At 41.7% G+C, this 18,169-nt stretch overlaps 1 protein-coding gene and 1 long non-coding RNA gene across 2 annotated transcripts in view; both read left to right on the top strand.

The window, feature by feature from the left end:
• CDH13 (cadherin 13) overlaps positions 1 to 9,810 on the top strand; it is a 548,360-nt gene extending 538,550 nt beyond the window's left edge. Inside the window, exon 14 of the mRNA XM_072117266.1 lies at positions 9,420 to 9,810. Coding sequence (XP_071973367.1) covers positions 9,420 to 9,427 — 8 coding nt within the window. The 3' untranslated portion in view covers positions 9,428 to 9,810. The remainder of the gene's footprint in view (positions 1 to 9,419) is intronic.
• Positions 9,811 to 13,915: 4,105 nt separating this feature from the next.
• Positions 13,916 to 17,795, top strand: LOC140070594 (uncharacterized). The gene is made up of 2 exons (XR_011848952.1): positions 13,916 to 15,416; positions 17,332 to 17,795. It is a non-coding gene; the product is annotated as an uncharacterized lncRNA (long non-coding RNA).
• Positions 17,796 to 18,169: the final 374 nt, after the last annotated feature.

Below are 18,169 nucleotides of genomic sequence, written 5' to 3'. Positions count from 1 at the left end.
ATCGGTACATGATAAAAGTTTGCCAGTATATTTTGTGGATTACACAGCAGGGTGGCGACAAAGTTAACATGGAAGCCATGAAAACAACCCAAAATTCTGCCTGACACAGCTCGTTTGATAAGGGGACCATGTATGGAGGCAGTGAACTAGTAGTAGATTAAAGGTGCTGCAGTTAAAACTATGTTAGTTGGATCTTGGCATGGAGCTGGCGCTCCGCTGCCAGACGAGCTTTCGCCAATCCAAGCCCCTGTCTCTAGGCTACTCCCCAAACAGCACTTTTGTATAAGATCAAGTGTAGTAGCGTTCTTATAAGTTTAGGATATGCCGGGTGAGGGGAATGTAAACAGATACGCAAGAAGCGCATGATGCGCATGGAGCTGGCGCTCCGCTGCCAGGCGAGCTTTCGCCAATCCAAGCCCCTGTCTCTAGGCTACTCCCCAAACAGCACTTTTGTATAAGATCAAGTGTAGTAGCGTTCTTATAAGTTTAGGATATGCCGGGTGAGGGGAATGTAAACAGATGCGCAAGAAGCGCTGAAATAATATCCCTAAATGGTAAAAGTTTGCAAGTATATTTTGTGGATTACACAGCAGGGTGGCGACAAAGTTAACAACTTTGATGTGGAATGCCCTGTAATAGCTCTTGGGCGGTGTGCCTTTTATCGCCTAGGCTCAGCAGTTTCAGCACCGCCTGCTGTCGCTTAGCGACGGCACTGCTGCTGTGCCTAGAGCTACCGACTGATGGCGCCATGCCCACGGATGGTAATTCGGAGGAGGAGGAGGTGGAGGAGGGGTGGGAGGAGGTATAGTAGGCCTTTGAGACCTGGACCGAGGTAGGCCCCGCAATTCTCTGCGTCGGCAGTATATGACCAGCCCCAGGGTCAGACTCGGTCCCAGCCTGCACCAAGTTAAGTGTAGTAGCGTTCTTATAAGTTTGGGATATGGCGGGTTAGGGGAATGTAAACAGATGCGCAAGAAGCGCATGATGCGCATGGAGCTGGCGTTCCGCTGCCAGGCGAGCTTTCGCCAATCCAAGCCCCTGTCTCTAGGCTACTCCCCAAACAGCACTTCTAAGAACCTTTTGTATAAGATCAAGTGTAGTAGCGTTCTTATAAGTTTAGGATATGCCGGGTGAGGGGAATGTAAACAGATGCGCAAGAAGCGCTGAAATAATATCCCTAAATGGTAAAAGTTTGCCAGTATATTTTGTGGATAACACAGCAGGGTGGCGACAAAGTTAACAACTTTGATGTGGAATCCATGAAAACAACCCAAATTTCTGCCTGACACACCTCGTTTGATAAAGGGACGATGTATGGAGGCAGCTATATGGACGACTTTTGGAGGTAGCAATGGAGACAACGTGTGGAGGCTGCTATGGAGACAATTTAATTTGGATAGTGCCTGTATGTGGCAGTCCCAAACATTTTTCAAACCAGAGGAGCAGGTAGGTGGCCCTCCAGTAAAATGGAATAGATTGAGTGCCTGTATGTGGCAGTCCCAAAAATTCTTCAAACCAGAGGAGCAGGTAGGTGGCCCTCCAGTAAAATGGAATAGATTGAGTGCCTGTATGTGGCAGTCCCAAAAATTCTTCAAACCAGAGGAGCAGGTAGGTGGCCCTCCAGTAAAATGGAATAGATTGAGTGCCTGTATGTGGCAGTCCCAAAAATTGTTCAAACCAGAGGACCGGGTAGGTGGCCCTCCAGAAAAATGGAATAGATTGAGTGCCTGTATGTGGCACTCACAAAAATTGTTTCAAACAGAGGACCGGGTAGGTGGCCCTCCAGAAAAATTAAATGCATGAAGTATAGCAAGAGCCAGTGGGCCCTGTCAAAAAATAGCCATTTTCCTCTGCTTTACTGTACAAAGAGGAGGAGAAGGAGGAAAATGAGGAGGAGGAGGAGGAGTGGATCAATTATTCAGGTTGAGCTTCCTTCACCTGGTGGAGATTGGAAATTCTGAGAAATCCAGCCTTTATTCATTTTAATAAGCGTCAGCCTGTCAGCGCTGTCAGTCGACAGGCGTGTACGCTTATCGGTGATGATGCCACCAGCTGCACTGAAAACCCGCTCGGACAAGACGCTAGCGGCAGGGCAGGCAAGAACCTCCAAGGCGTACAGCGCCAGTTCGTGCCACATGTCCAGCTTTGAAACCCAGTAGTTGTAGGGAGCTGTGTGATCATTTAGGACGATGGTATGGTCAGCTACGTACTCCCTCACCATCTTTCTGTAAAGATCAGCCCTACTCTGCCGAGACTGGGGACAGGTGACAGTGTCTTGCTGGGGTGACATAAAGCTGGCAAAAGCCTTGTAAAGCGTACCCTTGCCAGTGCTGGACAAGCTGCCTGCTCGCCTACTCTCCCTCGCTACTTGTCCCGCAGAACTACGCACTCTGCCGCTAGCGCTGTCAGAAGGGAAATACTGTTTCAGCTTGTGCACCAGGGCCTGCTGGTATTCATGCATTCTCACACTCCTTTCCTCTGCAGGGATGAGAGTGGCAAGATTTTGCTTGTACCGTGGGTCCAGGAGAGTGAACACCCAGTAATCGGTGCTGGAATAAATTCTTTGAACGCGAGGGTCACGGGATAGGCAGCCTAGCATGAAATCTGCCATATGCGCCAGAGTACCAACGCGTAAGAATTCACTCCCCTCACTGGCCTGACTGTCCATTTCCTCCTCCTCCAACTCCTCCAACTCCTCTTCTTCTGCCCATACACGCTGAACAGTGAAGGACTCAACAATGGTCCCCTCTTGTGTCTCGCCAACATTCTCCTCCTCTTCCTCCTCATCCTCCTCCACCTCCACCTCCTCCGATATGCGCTGAGAAACAGACCTCAGGGTGCTTTGGCTATCAACAAGGGAATATTCTTCCCCCGTCTCTTGTGACGAGCGCAAAGCTTCCGACTTCATGCTGACCAGAGAGTTTTTCAACAGGCCAAGCAGCGGGATGGTGAGGCTGATGATGGCGGCATCGCCACTGACCATCTGTGTTGACTCCTCAAAGTTACTCAGCACCTGACAGATATCAGACATCCACGTCCACTCCTCATTGTAGACTTGAGGAAGCTGACTGACCTGACTACCAGTTCTGGTGGAAGTTGACATCTGGCAGTCTACAATCGCTCTGCGCTGCTGGTAAACTCTGGATAACATGGTCAGTGTTGAATTCCACCTCGTGGGCACGTCGCACAACAGTCGGTGAGCGGGCAGTTGGAGGCGGCGCTGCGCTGCCCTGAGAGTGGCAGCATCTGGGCTGGACTTCCTGAAATGCGCACAGATGCGGCGCACCTTCGTGAGCAAATCAGACAGATTGGGGTATGTCTTGAGGAAACGCTGCACTATCAGATTTAACACATGGGCCAGGCATGGCACATGTGTCAGTCTGCCGAGTTGCAGAGCCGCCACCAGGTTACGGCCGTTGTCACACACAACCATTCCCGGCTTGAGGTTCAGCGGTGCCAGCCACAGATCAGTCTGCGCCGTGATGCCCTGTAATAGCTCTTGGGCGGTGTGCCTTTTGTCGCCTAGGCTCAGCAGTTTGAGCACCGCCTGCTGTCGCTTAGCGACGGCACTGCTGCTGTGCCTAGAGCTACCGACTGATGGCGCCGTGCCCACGGATGGTAGTTCGGAGGAGGAGGTGGAGGAGGGGTGGGAGGAGGAGGAGGCATAGTAGGCCTGAAACACCTGGACCGAGGTAGGCCCCGCAATCCTCGGCGTCGGCAGTATATGAGCAGCCCCAGGGTCAGACTCGGTCCCAGCCTCCACCAAGTTAACCCAATGTGCCGTCAGCGATATATAGTGGCCCTGCCCGGCAGCACTCGTCCACGTGTCCGTGGTCAGGTGGACCTTGTCAGAAACGGCGTTGGTCAGGGCACGGATGATGTTGTCTGACACGTGCTGGTGCAGGGCTGGGACGGCACATCGGGAAAAGTAGTGGCGGCTGGGGACCGAATACCGAGGGGCGGCCGCCGCCATGAGGTTGCGAAAGGCCTCGGTCTCTACTAGCCTATAGGGCAGCATCTCCAGGCTAAGCAATCTGGAGATGTGCACATTAAGGGCTTGGGCGTGCGGGTGGGTTGCACTATATTTGCGTTTCCGCTCCAGCGTCTGGGGTATGGAGAGCTGAACGCTGGTGGATGCTGTGGAGGATCGTGGAGGCGACGATGGGGTTTTTGTGGCAGGGTCCTGGGCAGGGGGCTGACTAGCAGCTGACACAGGGGAAGGAGCAGTGGTGTGCACGGCCGGAGGTGAACGGGCTTGTTGCCACTGAGTGGGGTGCTTAGCATTCATATGCCTGCGCATACTGGTGGTAGTTAAGCTAGTAGTGGTGGAACCCCTGCTGAGCCTGGTTTGGCAAATGTTGCACACCACAGTCCGTCGGTCATCCGGTGTTTCCTTAAAGAACCTCCACACTTCTGAAGATCTAGCCCTCGCCGCAAGAGCCCTCACCACGGGAGCTTCACTAGTTGACAGTGGCGCTGATGCACCAGCTCTGGCCCTGCCTCTCCGTCTGGCCCCACCACTGCCTCTTCCAACCTGTTCAGGTCGAGGACTCTCCTCCGTCTCAGAAGCACTGTGTTCACCCGGCCTCTCAACCCAGCTTGGGTCTGTCACCTCATCATCCTCCGATCCCTCAGTCTGCTCCCCCCTCGGACTTCCTGCCCTGACAACAACTTCCCCACTGTCTGACAACCGTGTCTCCTCATCGTCGGACACCTCTTTACACACTTCCACTACGTCAAGAAGGTCATCATCACCCACAGACTGTGACTGGTGGAAAACCTGGGCATCGGAAAATTGCTCAGCAGCAACCGGACAAGTGGTTTGTGACTGTGGGAAGGGTCCAGAAAACAGTTCCTCAGAGTATGCCGGTTCAAATGGCAAATTTTCCTGGGAGGGGGCAGACTGGGGGGGAGGAGGCTGAGGTGCAGGAGCTGGAGGAGTGGGGATTTCGGTGACATGGGTGGACTGCGTGGAAGACTGACTGGTGGTGGACAAATTGCTCGAAGCATTGTCAGCAATCCACGACATCACCTGTTCGCACTGTTCTGGCCTCAACAGTGCTCTACCACGAGTCCCAGTAACTTCAGACATGAACCTAGGGAGTGTAGCTCTGCGGCGTTCCCCTGCTCCCTCATCAGCAGGTGGTGTCTCACCCCGCCCAGGACCACGGCCTCTGACCCCTGCAGTAGTTGGACGCCCACGTCCCCGCCCTCGTCCTCTACCCCTAGCCCTGGGGTTAAACATTTTTAAAATGAGAGTTATAACTTTTTTTTTTTTTTTACTTTTTTTTGTTTTTTTTTGTGTTTTTTTGTGTTTTTTGTTTTTTTTTGTGTTTTTTGTTTTTTTTTGAGTTTTTAGAACCAAACAATCCTATCCTATTGCTATGGCTATTTTCTAGCCAAGTATCAAAGGAAGCACACTACTATGCCAGATGAGATGACACTGAGTTAGTGCCTAATAGAAATCCAACCCCTACTGAATTTTCCCACTTCAGCCTTTGCTATGGATATGTGCGCCACTAAGCGCAGAACACAGCGGTCGCAAGTCTCACTACAAATTGCTCAGAATTGGCAAGTACATGCACTGCAGAAACTACAGCCACCAGCAGATCAACCAGAAATCAAATATATAGAACGCTACTGTAGGCTTCAAGAAGCTATTTGTATTCTCCTATGGCTATTTTCTAGCCAAGTATCAAAGGAAGCACACTACTATGCCAGATGAGATGACACTGAGTTAGTGCCTAATAGAAATCCAACCCCTACTGAATTTTCCCACTTCAGCCTTTGCTATGGATATGTGCGCCACTAAGCGCAGAACACAGCGGTCGCAAGTCTCACTACAAATTGCTCAGAATTGGCAAGTACATGCACTGCAGAAACTACAGCCACCAGCAGATCAACCAGAAATCAAATATATAGAACGCTACTGTAGGCTTCAAGAAGCTATTTGTATTCTCCTATGGCTATTTTCTAGCCAAGTATCAAAGGAAGCACACTACTATGCCAGATGAGATGACACTGAGTTAGTGCCTAATAGAAATCCAACCCCTACTGAATTTTCCCACTTCAGCCTTTTCTATGGATATGTGCGCCACTAAGCGCAGAACACAGCGGTCGCAAGTCTCACTACAAATTGCTCAGAATTGGCAAGTACATGCACTGCAGAAACTAAAGCCACCAGCAGATCAACCAGAAATCAAATATATAGAACGCTACTGTAGGCTTCAAGAAGCTGTTTGTATTCTCCTATGGCTATTTTCTAGCCAAGTATCAAAGGAAGCACACTACTATGCCAGATGAGATGACACTGAGTTAGTGCCTAATAGAAATCCAACCCCTACTGAATTTTCCCACTTCAGCCTTTTCTATGGATATGTGCGCCACTAAGCGCAGAACACAGCGGTCGCAAGTCTCACTACAAATTGCTCAGAATTGGCAAGTACATGCACTGCAGAAACTAAAGCCACCAGCAGATCAACCAGAAATCAAATATATAGAACGCTACTGTAGGCTTCAAGAAGCTGTTTGTATTCTCCTATGGCTATTTTCTAGCCAAGTATCAAAGGAAGCACACTACTATGCCAGATGAGATGACACTGAGTTAGTGCCTAATAGAAATCCAACCCCTACTGAATTTTCCCACTTCAGCCTTTGCTATGGATATGTGCGCCACTAAGCGCAGAACACAGCGGTCGCAAGTCTCACTACAAATTGCTCAGAATTGGCAAGTACATGCACTGCAGAAACTAAAGCCACCAGCAGATCAACCAGAAATCAAATATATAGAACGCTACTGTAGGCTTCAAGAAGCTGTTTGTATTCTCCTATGGCTATTTTCTAGCCAAGTATCAAAGGAAGCACACTACTATGCCAGATGAGATGACACTGAGTTAGTGCCTAATAGAAATCCAACCCCTACTGAATTTTCCCACTTCAGCCTTTGCTATGGATATGTGCGCCACTAAGCGCAGAACACAGCGGTCGCAAGTCTCACTACAAATTGCTCAGAATTGGCAAGTACATGCACTGCAGAAACTAAAGCCACCAGCAGATCAACCAGAAATCAAATATATAGAACGCTACTGTAGGCTTCAAGAAGCTGTTTGTATTCTCCTATGGCTATTTTCTAGCCAAGTATCAAAGGAAGCACACTACTATGCCAGATGAGATGACACTGAGTTAGTGCCTAATAGAAATCCAACCCCTACTGAATTTTCCCACTTCAGCCTTTGCTATGGATATGTGCGCCACTAAGCGCAGAACACAGCGGTCGCAAGTCTCACTACAAATTGCTCAGAATTGGCAAGTACATGCACTGCAGAAACTAAAGCCACCAGCAGATCAACCAGAAATCAAATATATAGAACGCTACTGTAGGCTTCAAGAAGCTGTTTGTATTCTCCTATGGCTATTTTCTAGCCAAGTATCAAAGGAAGCACACTACTATGCCAGATGAGATGACACTGAGTTATTGCCTAATAGAAATCCAACCCCTACTGAATTTTCCCACTTCGGTCTTTGCTATGGATATGTGTGCCACTAAGAGCTAAACACAACGGTAGCAAGTCCCCCTGCTAATTCCTCACAAAATGGTAAAAGATGCAAATTAAAATAAAAAAAGTAGAACGTTATTGTAGCCCTAAGAAGGGCTGTTGGGTTCTTTGAGAATCACTCCTGCCTAACAGTAAGCTAATAGAACACCCTAACGCTTTCCCTGACCAGCAGCAGCTCTCTCCCTAGCGGCATCCAGAGACAGAATGATCCGAGCAGCGCGGCCAGCGGCTAGTCTATCCCAGGGTCACCTGATCTGGCCAGCCAACCACTGCTATCGACGTGTAAGGGTACCACGTCATGCTGGGTGGAGTGCAGAGTCTCCTGGCTTGTGATTGGCTCTGTTTCTGGCCGCCAAAAAGCAAAACGGCGGGAGCTGCCATTTTCTCGAGCGGGCGAAGTATTCGTCCGAGCAACGAGCAGTTTCGAGTACCCTAATGCTCGACCGAGCATCAAGCTCGGACGAGCATGTTCGCTCATCTCTAGTTACAAGTCATTAAGAGGCAAATCATTAGGTTCAGATCTATACTATATTGAAGCTATACTACGGTGTTCTCGCTTCAGACTATCTCTCCGTTACATTTTCTGATAAGTCAATGACATTTATAACATGTATAACCAAACGGTTCTTTGTGGGTACTAAGTTGGTACTTTAAGTCACCTTTGGAGTATTTGACTTGAATTGCTTTGGTGAGGGGACACAGTGTGGGCACGTGGATTTGATAGACTGACTTACTGACCATTACCGCGATCATAACTAATATCAAAGTGTGGTAACGTAGACTTATTATTAGTTTTTTGAAGTTGTATGAATACTTTTCACTTGTATAGGTTATTGTTTGTTTTTATTGGTATTTTATACTGTAGGTTTTTTTTCATAATTTGTATTTAATTATTTTGGATTAAATTAATAGGAACAGAGCATTCATTCCTCAAGTTATTTCAAGAAATATGTATATTGATACAGTGGAATAAAATGTGTCCTGGTCAGATGAGGTTGTATTTACCTTATTTTAAAAACTTATAATTACCTAATGTTATTATGTTCCGAAAAGGTAAAGCCACAGCATACAACAAAGTTTGACTTTCTTCTTCTTATAAGGCCCATAGAAATGCATGGCATACAGCCAGTAACATGGGGAAAGATAGGAGGTGTCCTATCTTTTCCTTTTGTATGGAGCAGTACAGTGCTGCATGTATGTGGCACCCTATCGCTCCATGCGGCCATTGCCGGTCTATGGGTTCGTATGTACAGCCCCATAGATGCGCCCCCCTATGGTTGTGTGAAATCGGCCTAACTGTATATATCTACAGTGTATATGTTTATATGTTTACAGGCAGTCCCCGGGTCACCACAGCTCACAGTGGGCAGAGAGGTCCGTCTGTAACTAGGGGTCACCTATAAGTCAATTGTCCTTAAGTGGGGAACTTTCTGCATATATATATATATATATATATATATATAACAGCAAAATATATATACACACACAGCATTTCCAATTCCATACAAGGAAGGGTGGTTGGCAACAGTGCATTGCTCTCTGTCCTGACAAACAGGTCTTACCTTAGATTGGAGTTTTGAGGAATGCATTGTACAACTATTCAAGTGTCACGTATAGTCAAATTACTGGTTTTGAATGTAGGATCATTTTCTAAAAGGGGTTGATAACTTTCACTTAACTGAAAAGATAATCCTCTTATGTCAAGATTATAACCTCATACACCTCACTGTGTCTTAGACTGAATACAGCCTTACCTGGAGCTGATGAATTACTCTACTGACAGTGTTACCTATGAAATATTCACATGTATTTAAAGTTTTTTTCATCTTTAATAACACATAATTTTGTTCTGGTTTCACATAGGTCTGTGAGTACCGGGAACTTTACACGCTGGCTATCACATCGCCATGGAAACAGGAAGAAGGGAAAGTAAAAAATGTTCTGAAGATTGCGGCATACACTTCCTTCAAGATCAGGCCTCAACTGCCCCAGACTCTGTTTAATTTGCAACCTCAATTAGTCTATAAAATGGTACACTGGTCCTTGACAGCCTCCGATTCTGCATTCTTTGTATTAATGGATCCCTGCCGGTGATACCAGTGCTTACAAGATTTTTTTTGTCGGCGAGACAATGAGAACATTGTTTGGACTACTCCTGCTGAAGGCTGAACACACTGATCATACACACATATACACACAGTTTGTTTTTACTTTGTTGTACTGATTACCTAAACCTAAAACAGTTTGTCTGTCAGATTTGTGTGTACGTGTGCTTAATTTTAATACAGATCCGAGACCACCGCCCCTTAACCCAGACACGGCTCGTTGCTGCCAGCGATACGTTTCGAAGCAACATGTTGTGTGCATTGAACCAAAACACTTTTAGAGAAATACAGCGAAGGATTCCTTAATGGGTTCATGTTAATAAGATTACCAATCAGTATTTGACAAGAAGGCAGCAATGCAAAGCTGGGATGGCGAAATAACACATTAAGGATACATCTACATTGCAAATAAAATGTAATAAGATGCCACTTAAACACATTGTAGGCCTGTCAGAAGTAATTAGAGGATATTAACCCCTTCCTTTGCAGAGGACGATTGTATCAATGACTCAGAAAACCAGTTACTATGTGTGAAGGTAAATGCCCAACGTTATTGAAAAGTTTGCATCAACGCATTTCATGTCATCATAACCATGAATTTCACTGCAAGGTTACTATTTAAACCTGCAAAAAAAGGTGGCCTGGCTTTTTGGTGCTTTAGGGTCTACAACATTTTTACAGTACTTCTAAGTTGTCTGTGCACTCTAGTGACATAGAAGGTGTTTTTTTTAAGAATATGCAATTGTGTCTTTGAAAAAGTAGAGTATGAGAAGATCAGTTTATCTACAAAGTGTAATATAGATGATAATATATATATAGAATACAACAGATGGAATATTTTATAATGAAACATTTAAAGCAAGCCTTTCACCTGGATTTACTTTACATTTTTACTTAAGTTGAAACAATCAACCTCCTTCACTCGATCTGTCCAGCAAACCATGGCAGAAAAGCTTCAGTGTTTATAAAAATGTACATTTTCTGGTTTGCTTTTGGGACAATTCATTGGGGACAAGATGGGCTGGAAACTGGAACCTGGTCTTGAACATTCTTTTAAGTTCCTTTTGTTCTTTTCAGGTTAATCCAATTGAACTGAGTATTTGCAAGCAAAGTCTCACTCCATTTAAAAGTCATTCACCCACCTGCATAAAAATAGAGTTCCCTGTCAATACAAAGTCTTTTTGATTAACCCCCACATGCCTCACATAGCTGTTCCCCTAGGTAAGACGGCTTATACCCCTTAATATCCCTCATTTACGCATATTCTATATTCACAAAGGTCCACAAAGCTGAGATACAATGAGCTGTTTAACACTGTAATTACTAGTTGTGTTCTTTCTTTAACAAAATGTATATATAATTAATATTTTGTGATCATATAAAGATATTAATGTAAAAGAAATTGGCTAAATAACTTAAGAAACATGTGACCTGTGAATATGACATATTGGATATTTAAGGTAACTCCACTTACAAACTTTAGGTTTCAAATGTCCTGTCCATTACTGTTATGTTTTAGCGACATGTAATGGATTTAACCTTCATTTTTACATGCCAGAACATAAGAATTAGCTTTTTGTACACATTTCAACAAATGAAATCAAATCAAGTTGAGTCAATTGCTGTTATAACCATGTAAATCAATTTACATTTCCTATGACTTTTTACACTTATCATACCTATCAATATAAACCAGTAAGGTTGGAAGATATAGTTGGCATTGAGCCCACAAGTGCCTCTGTCAATGTGGCAATGTGAACTATTTCTGGGCTTTACACAGGTCATTGTTTAGCATGTCTTTCTTGGCAGATGTTTCATTAATTTAAAAAATTGGTTGAGCCAATGGAGCACGTGTTATCCATAGTGTTATTTTGTGGCACCTCTTCAAGATTTTAAATACTGTGGAAAATGTATCTATTTATTGGCTTGGGTTTTACTTCTTTTGGCCTTTAATTGCAACTAACACAAACTCCCTTCAACAAACTCCTGTCATGGTCATGGTCTGAAGTGTTCCCTGAGGAGTTATTACACGATTCCAGATGTAAAAGTTGTAAAAAGGTTGCATATTTTACCACAAATCCATTGTTGCTCCCTACCAGACGTAGAAAAAAGTTTAGAGCTTTACTAAATAAAAGTCACAGATTTACTAAAGACTTTAGCTCCTCAAACGCCACATATATTGCTAAGATATATGGTATGTGACCAACAGAAAAGCCAAACAAAAGCAGGCGCAGAATGAAAATATAGTGCCTACATACATCCAATGTGCTTTTTTTGTCTTTTTGGCATCATACATACTTATTTATATTTTACAAGGTGGCCCTCAACTGAATATCTGTTTAAGTTCAGCATAAAATCTATTACCAACTATGGTGAGGTTTGCCATTGGATAAGGTTTCATTTACATCTCAATCCACCTGGTTAGACATTTTCAGCTATGCAAATTGTGCAATTTTATTTCCTGACAGAAAGTAACTTGCAGACTTTTTAATGTTCTTCCTAATTTGTGTTTAATGGTAAATATTAAAGCACATCAGCCCTGAAAGCATAGGGATATGAGCCCTGAAAGCATAGGGATATGAATATACACACAAGTAAAATCTATATTTTTTATCAGTCTTTAGGAAGTACGAGTCTATGATTTCTTTATTTAATTTTGTGAGCATGTCTGATTGAGAATGGGATGCCTATAAAATTACCAGTAGCTAGGGGTTTACCCAAATGCACAAATTCTTCATGTATTGTGATCAATTCAAGTTGTTATTCAATTGGTTTTATAATGGTTTACAGTACAAATATGCTACTTGATGTTATCAAGGGTAATTATGGGATCGTTCAAGCAAATAAAATCAGTGGCATTATATGTTCGAACAAAGGGAATTTGTGATCTAGCTTTTGGTTACCATGGATAAATGGACAAAAAAATAATTCTGACATTTTCTATAAATTTCCGTAGTAACTATTATAATAAATTGTTTTTATACTATAGTCCAAAATAACATTCATAACAATGTCTAGAATTTTTCTTTATGGTTATGTGAGAGTAAATGATTTTTTCCACATTATACATAGCATCTTTTTTGTTTTTATATGTAAAAATACCCACAATGGACAAATCTGATATTGTGAATGGCATAAAAAGTTAACTGTGGCCTCTGAATGTTTGCTATTCAATACATGACTCTGTTTCCTTTTAGATGGGTTTGATACTAAATACCTAGAGGATGCAATATGTATTCATACTAAACTTCTATATTGACCTTAAAGGTTAAAAAAAAATATTTAGGAATAATTCATTAATAATTAATTCAAAACACCAATTTTGCTTTGAAAATTCTAAATGTTTAGAAATTAAAATATGTATATGTTTCTTTTGATAAATTGAAGATTCTGTGGACAAAAGGAAAGCGACCCTTCCTCTCCCACATGAAATGTCCCAAAACTTTGTTTTAATTTAATACAACAAAATGCTACAGTTCTATATTATGGCCATAGCGGGAGATTCCCATATAAGATTTCTCTAATATAATAACTCTGCTAACCTTCTCTTTTATAAATATAAAATTAAAGATAATCCGCTTGCCTGGGCAGTAACATATGTTAAAACGTTCTGAAATATATATATTTAGAAAATTAGAAAAGTGTAAACAAGATTTATTCCACGCAATAACTGTAACTAATATTAGGTCACTAGAACGAACAAGGCTAGATGTGAGGAAACATATGGCATTGAGCACGGTAAAACTAAAAAAAAAAAAGAAAAAATGCATATAATAAAGGTTTCTTACTAGAGATAAGCGAACATGCTCGTCCGAGCTTGATGCTCGGTCGAGCATTAGGGTACTCGAGACAGCTCGTTGCTCGGACGAGTATTTCCCCTGCTCGAGATCGAGCATTTAATTAAAAAAAACACAGTGAAGAACAATGAAGAATAGAATAAAAACAGTGAACACAGGATCATTTAAGATAAAAACACAGTGCAGAACACAGTGCAGAATAGATTACAGATGTTCGGCACATCTGCTTACTTGTCGGGAGATACGCGCGGAACGGCGCGAACAAAATAGCATGTGAAGAACAATATATATGTGTGAAGAACACATTGCAGATGTATTTAAACATCTGCAATGTGTTCTTCACACACATATATATTGTTCTTCACATGCTATTTTGTTCGCGCCGTTCCGCGCGTATCTCCCGACAAGTAAGCAGATGTGCCGAACATCTGTAATCTATTCTGCACTGTGTTCTGCACTGTGTTTTTATCTTAAATGATCCTGTGTTCACTGTGTTCACTGTGTTCACTGTTTTTATTCTATTCTTCACTGTTCTTCACATCTGCTAACTTGTCGGGAGATAATATACGCGCGGAACAGTGAAGAATAGATCGCAGATGTTTGCAAATTATCAGAAGACATTATTTTTCAATTAAATAACACATTTTATTCCTGAACCATGGTCCCTTTGAAAAATGCTCGGGTCTCCCATTGACTTCAATGGGGCTCGTTACTCGAAACGAGCACTCGAGCATCTGGAAATGTTCGGCTCGAGTAACGAGCACCCGAGCATTTTAGTGCTCGCTCATCTCTATTTCTTACCTTTAAGGTCTTGAGAAAGCTGAGAGCATCTGGCATGCTTAATATGGCGTTAAGACACACAGATAGGAAAGGTCACTGCCTGGCATAGTGCCCATGGAAACAATATTCTAAGTTGCTTGCTAAAGCTTAAAATAAAGTGTTTGATAAAAAAAAAAATTCTAATGACTGGTTAACCTTTTAGTGAAAGAAATATCTATTCATATGAATTGGAAAACTTGGGTTGTGATATCTTTATTCTATAGAATGTAAAATGGCAATTGATAATCTCATGTATTTGTTTTGCTTCTATAGCGTGTACATGTTCCACTGCACTTATAGACATTGCCATTTCCTATTGTCCTCAGCAGTGTTCACAATGTATGGTAAATTCCCAATCATTAGGTGAGGAAGAAGAAAACTCACACAAACATGGAAAGAACACATGGAGATGTTCCCTTGGCTGGATTTCAATTGGGGACTCAAGTGTTGCAAGCTGTTGCCATGCTGCCTGATCATTCCATATTGGATGAAAGAAAGGTCTTGCTCGTGAATTGTCTATAATGGGCTCTACTCTAGGACCATTAAGGGTGTTTATGTCTACTAAGTACGTGATAACCAAAGCTGAATCAATTGATATTGTTTATGTAGTGAAAAGTTATACAATTTTCTAATATACTTTCTATACCAATTCCTCACAGTTTTCTAGATATCTGCTTGCTGTGATTGTATATGGTTATTTCATGTGGATGGAAATCTGTTCCTGGTCTGTGTGATGTCACACGGGCGCACAGCTCTGATTACTCACTGTGATAAACTAATCTGTTCACCTGTGTGACATCAGATGACCAAAGGAACACATTTCCATCCACAGGAAGAAACCAATGAAGCCTGACAGCAAGCAGAGATCTATAGAACTGTGAGGAATTCATACAGATATTGATATTGATAAACAATATCAATTATTTGCTGAAAGTGTACAACCCCTTTAAATATTCATACTTTACATACATCCCCTAATTCTGTATTTCTATTAGATCTTTCCTGTTTCCTGACAACATATACTCTACTTTGTATCCAAGTATCAAGAGAATTGGTATTTGTGGATGTTAAAGATGTATATGGAAGAAGGATACATTTGTAATAATTCCTAGTTGTTACAATATAAATAGATAGCGGGGGTCATTTATCTTTAGTCAGGACATTTGTTTTTTTTTTTTTTTCTGAGTTTTGGACTTTTTTCATGTATCTTAAAGGGTGATATATCAGGCATGTGTGTCAACTTTTTGGGCCTTTTTTTTTTTTAAAGTTGCAATTACTTCTGCAAACCTCCTTCAAAACTTTTTCCTACTCCAGCTCAGGATTGGAGTTTGTTTGCACCACAATTGAAACTTTTTTAGATGTCCAAATCTGGATTTTAAAAATAAATCAGATGCAATATTGAACAGAGTTAATCTTTGCTAGGCAACTGTAAAAGATGCTAAATAAAGGAAAAAATGATAAATGACCCCCAAAAAGTTGTAGTTTTGTTGATTAGCTTGATTATGATCAGTTCCATAAAGGTTGTAAAAAAGACATGATTAGGTTTTAAGGCCATCTTTTGTAGAAGTGTATGTGAGGCATAGTATTGAAACCAAAATGTTTGCTCCAGGTAATGGTCCAATGGTCTATACTACAGGTTCAGGATATTTGATAATTTTAAGTTCATGTTGAGGTTCCAGGCTTTGACCTGCTTACACATACTTCTGCTCACCTAAAATTTATCAAAAGTTTTTATCTGAAAGTCCTACTGAACAATGTTCCTCAGGACCTCTTTTATTCTAACCCTAAAAGCCCCAATTGCAGCAATAAAGAGTTAAATGATTCTAATAAGTCTAGGGCACTCTGGCTATGTCAACTCAGAGTGCCTCGTCTTATAATTGAGTCACTGCCCATTGCGTTGGTTCCACGTGTCATATGCTTTTTGCATTGTGGACAGACGGGAGGAGACAGAACTCATATCAGAAGAGAGGGAGTGAATAAATTAAAGGACAAGGCGCTCTGAGTAATACTGATGGTAGATTTCCTTTAAGAATTGAAAAGGCAAACTAAAACTCCTTATTTCCTAAAAACGTATATTAAAAAATTCCATTACTGTTAAATCATGTAGCTTTAGCACATCTCCCAACTATAATATTTTGTTGAATCTTCTTTGGTGGGATATTCTTCAAACTGGCATGCGCTTATGCTGCCCAATGCCATCATTTGCTGCCACCTGCTTAAAAGATCTACATCTATATATTCTAATCACAAGAACAATCATGCATGTGCGAAATTAAAGTTAGCCAATGTCTAATCTCCGATCTCTAAACCCTGGATTCTTGCACTTTGAAATAAGCTGAATTGTCCGTGACATATAGGCTGACAGGGGGTCTCACGTATGTTTTTGGGCAGATGCAAGGATTTTGTAGAGAATGATTGATATTTTAAAACTCTGGTGTTGAAACTAAATTCATTCATGCATAATCTGGTGACTCTCTCCTAAGGACCCTCTAGAGCTAAACTAGATACTATTTTCTTAAATGCTTCACTGTATTTAAATGTACCTACCTATATTGTTTATACAAACTTCATGAACAACCTTTTGTAGTATCCTGATTCTAATGTAAAGTTCTTATACCATAATCATGGAACAGATATTTTAGACATCTCTCTCCCAACGTAAGAGTGGAAGAAGATCATACATCCTACATTAACCTAAAAATAGTGCAATTAGCATTTTTCCATGTGTGCAAAAACTCTCAATCTTTTTAGACGTTGAAGCATCTCATTCTATATATGGCATTTTGGAACATCTGTTGGTCTTAGATACATATTTCAGTGATTTGGTTAAGAAAGTATTCTACTGATCAGTTCAATTTTGTTGAATTAAAAATCTGGTTAAAAAAACCTTCTGTACAATAGACATACATTGGTGCAGTCCTGAAACTCAAACCATAACCATTTCAATATAACTTGCGTACCTTCAGCTGAGATTTCTCCAATAGTTTAGCACAGCATTAAAACCTGTTTTATTCTGATATTTCTAGCTTTAGAAACCTATTGGTAACATCAAAGGTATTTGGGTTGTCAATAATTGCATACATCATTAGAGAGCCAACCTCATGGATTGGAGCAAAGCAAGATTATGTCTTCAACATGTTGGGAGATCACTCTCGGCTTGGTTTTACCTTTAAAGCATCCTTTACATTACTAATAAATTGTAGGCTCTACATTTATTACACTATAAAAAAACACCAAATTGCTGCCTCCCTTCTCAAAATTAAAGAATCCGTAAATTCGGAGAAGCTTTTTTTCTATACTTTCTTTTCAACTGTTATTTCCTCATATGATTTACAACAAAACGGTCAATATTTTTTCCGAGCACATGTGGATTTGACACTGGTTCCAGGCCCTAGTTGCTGAACTGCTTGCTGTTCCTAAGGTGTAAATAAGCATTTTTTGATTCATGATGTGGTTGCAAAGAAACTTGTAATTTATTTGTGAAATGCTAAAATAAAGATAATCTGAACTTTTGCCTATGTTGTTTCAACAGTCTATTTTTTTACTTTAAAGTTGTAAAAGTTGCAGGCAAATCTTTGTCCAGAGCTACTACAAGTACCTCTAGGGTGCCTGATGGCAGCACCTTGGAGTCACATATAGCACACGTGCCATTAATGTCGCTTGTTACTTACCGGTATTAAATTTTCTTTACATAGTAATATATGAGGACTTTCATGACGGCACTATAAGTCCCCCTTTCCAGGTAAAATTCAGTAGCACATGGAGGTGCAAAGTGGTTTTATATCAGGTTATTGTTCCCTTTGTTTTAATACAGATTATTATGCATGATTTTTTTGGTTGATAATTCCTTTGGTATCAACAAATATTATTTATTTGGGTAGTCTATATAGAT

The sequence above is a fragment of the Engystomops pustulosus genome, chromosome 7 (assembly GCF_040894005.1).
Source record: "Engystomops pustulosus chromosome 7, aEngPut4.maternal, whole genome shotgun sequence".
Classification (NCBI taxonomy): Eukaryota; Metazoa; Chordata; class Amphibia; order Anura; family Leptodactylidae; genus Engystomops; species Engystomops pustulosus.
This window is presented reverse-complemented; position numbering and strand designations above follow the sequence as displayed.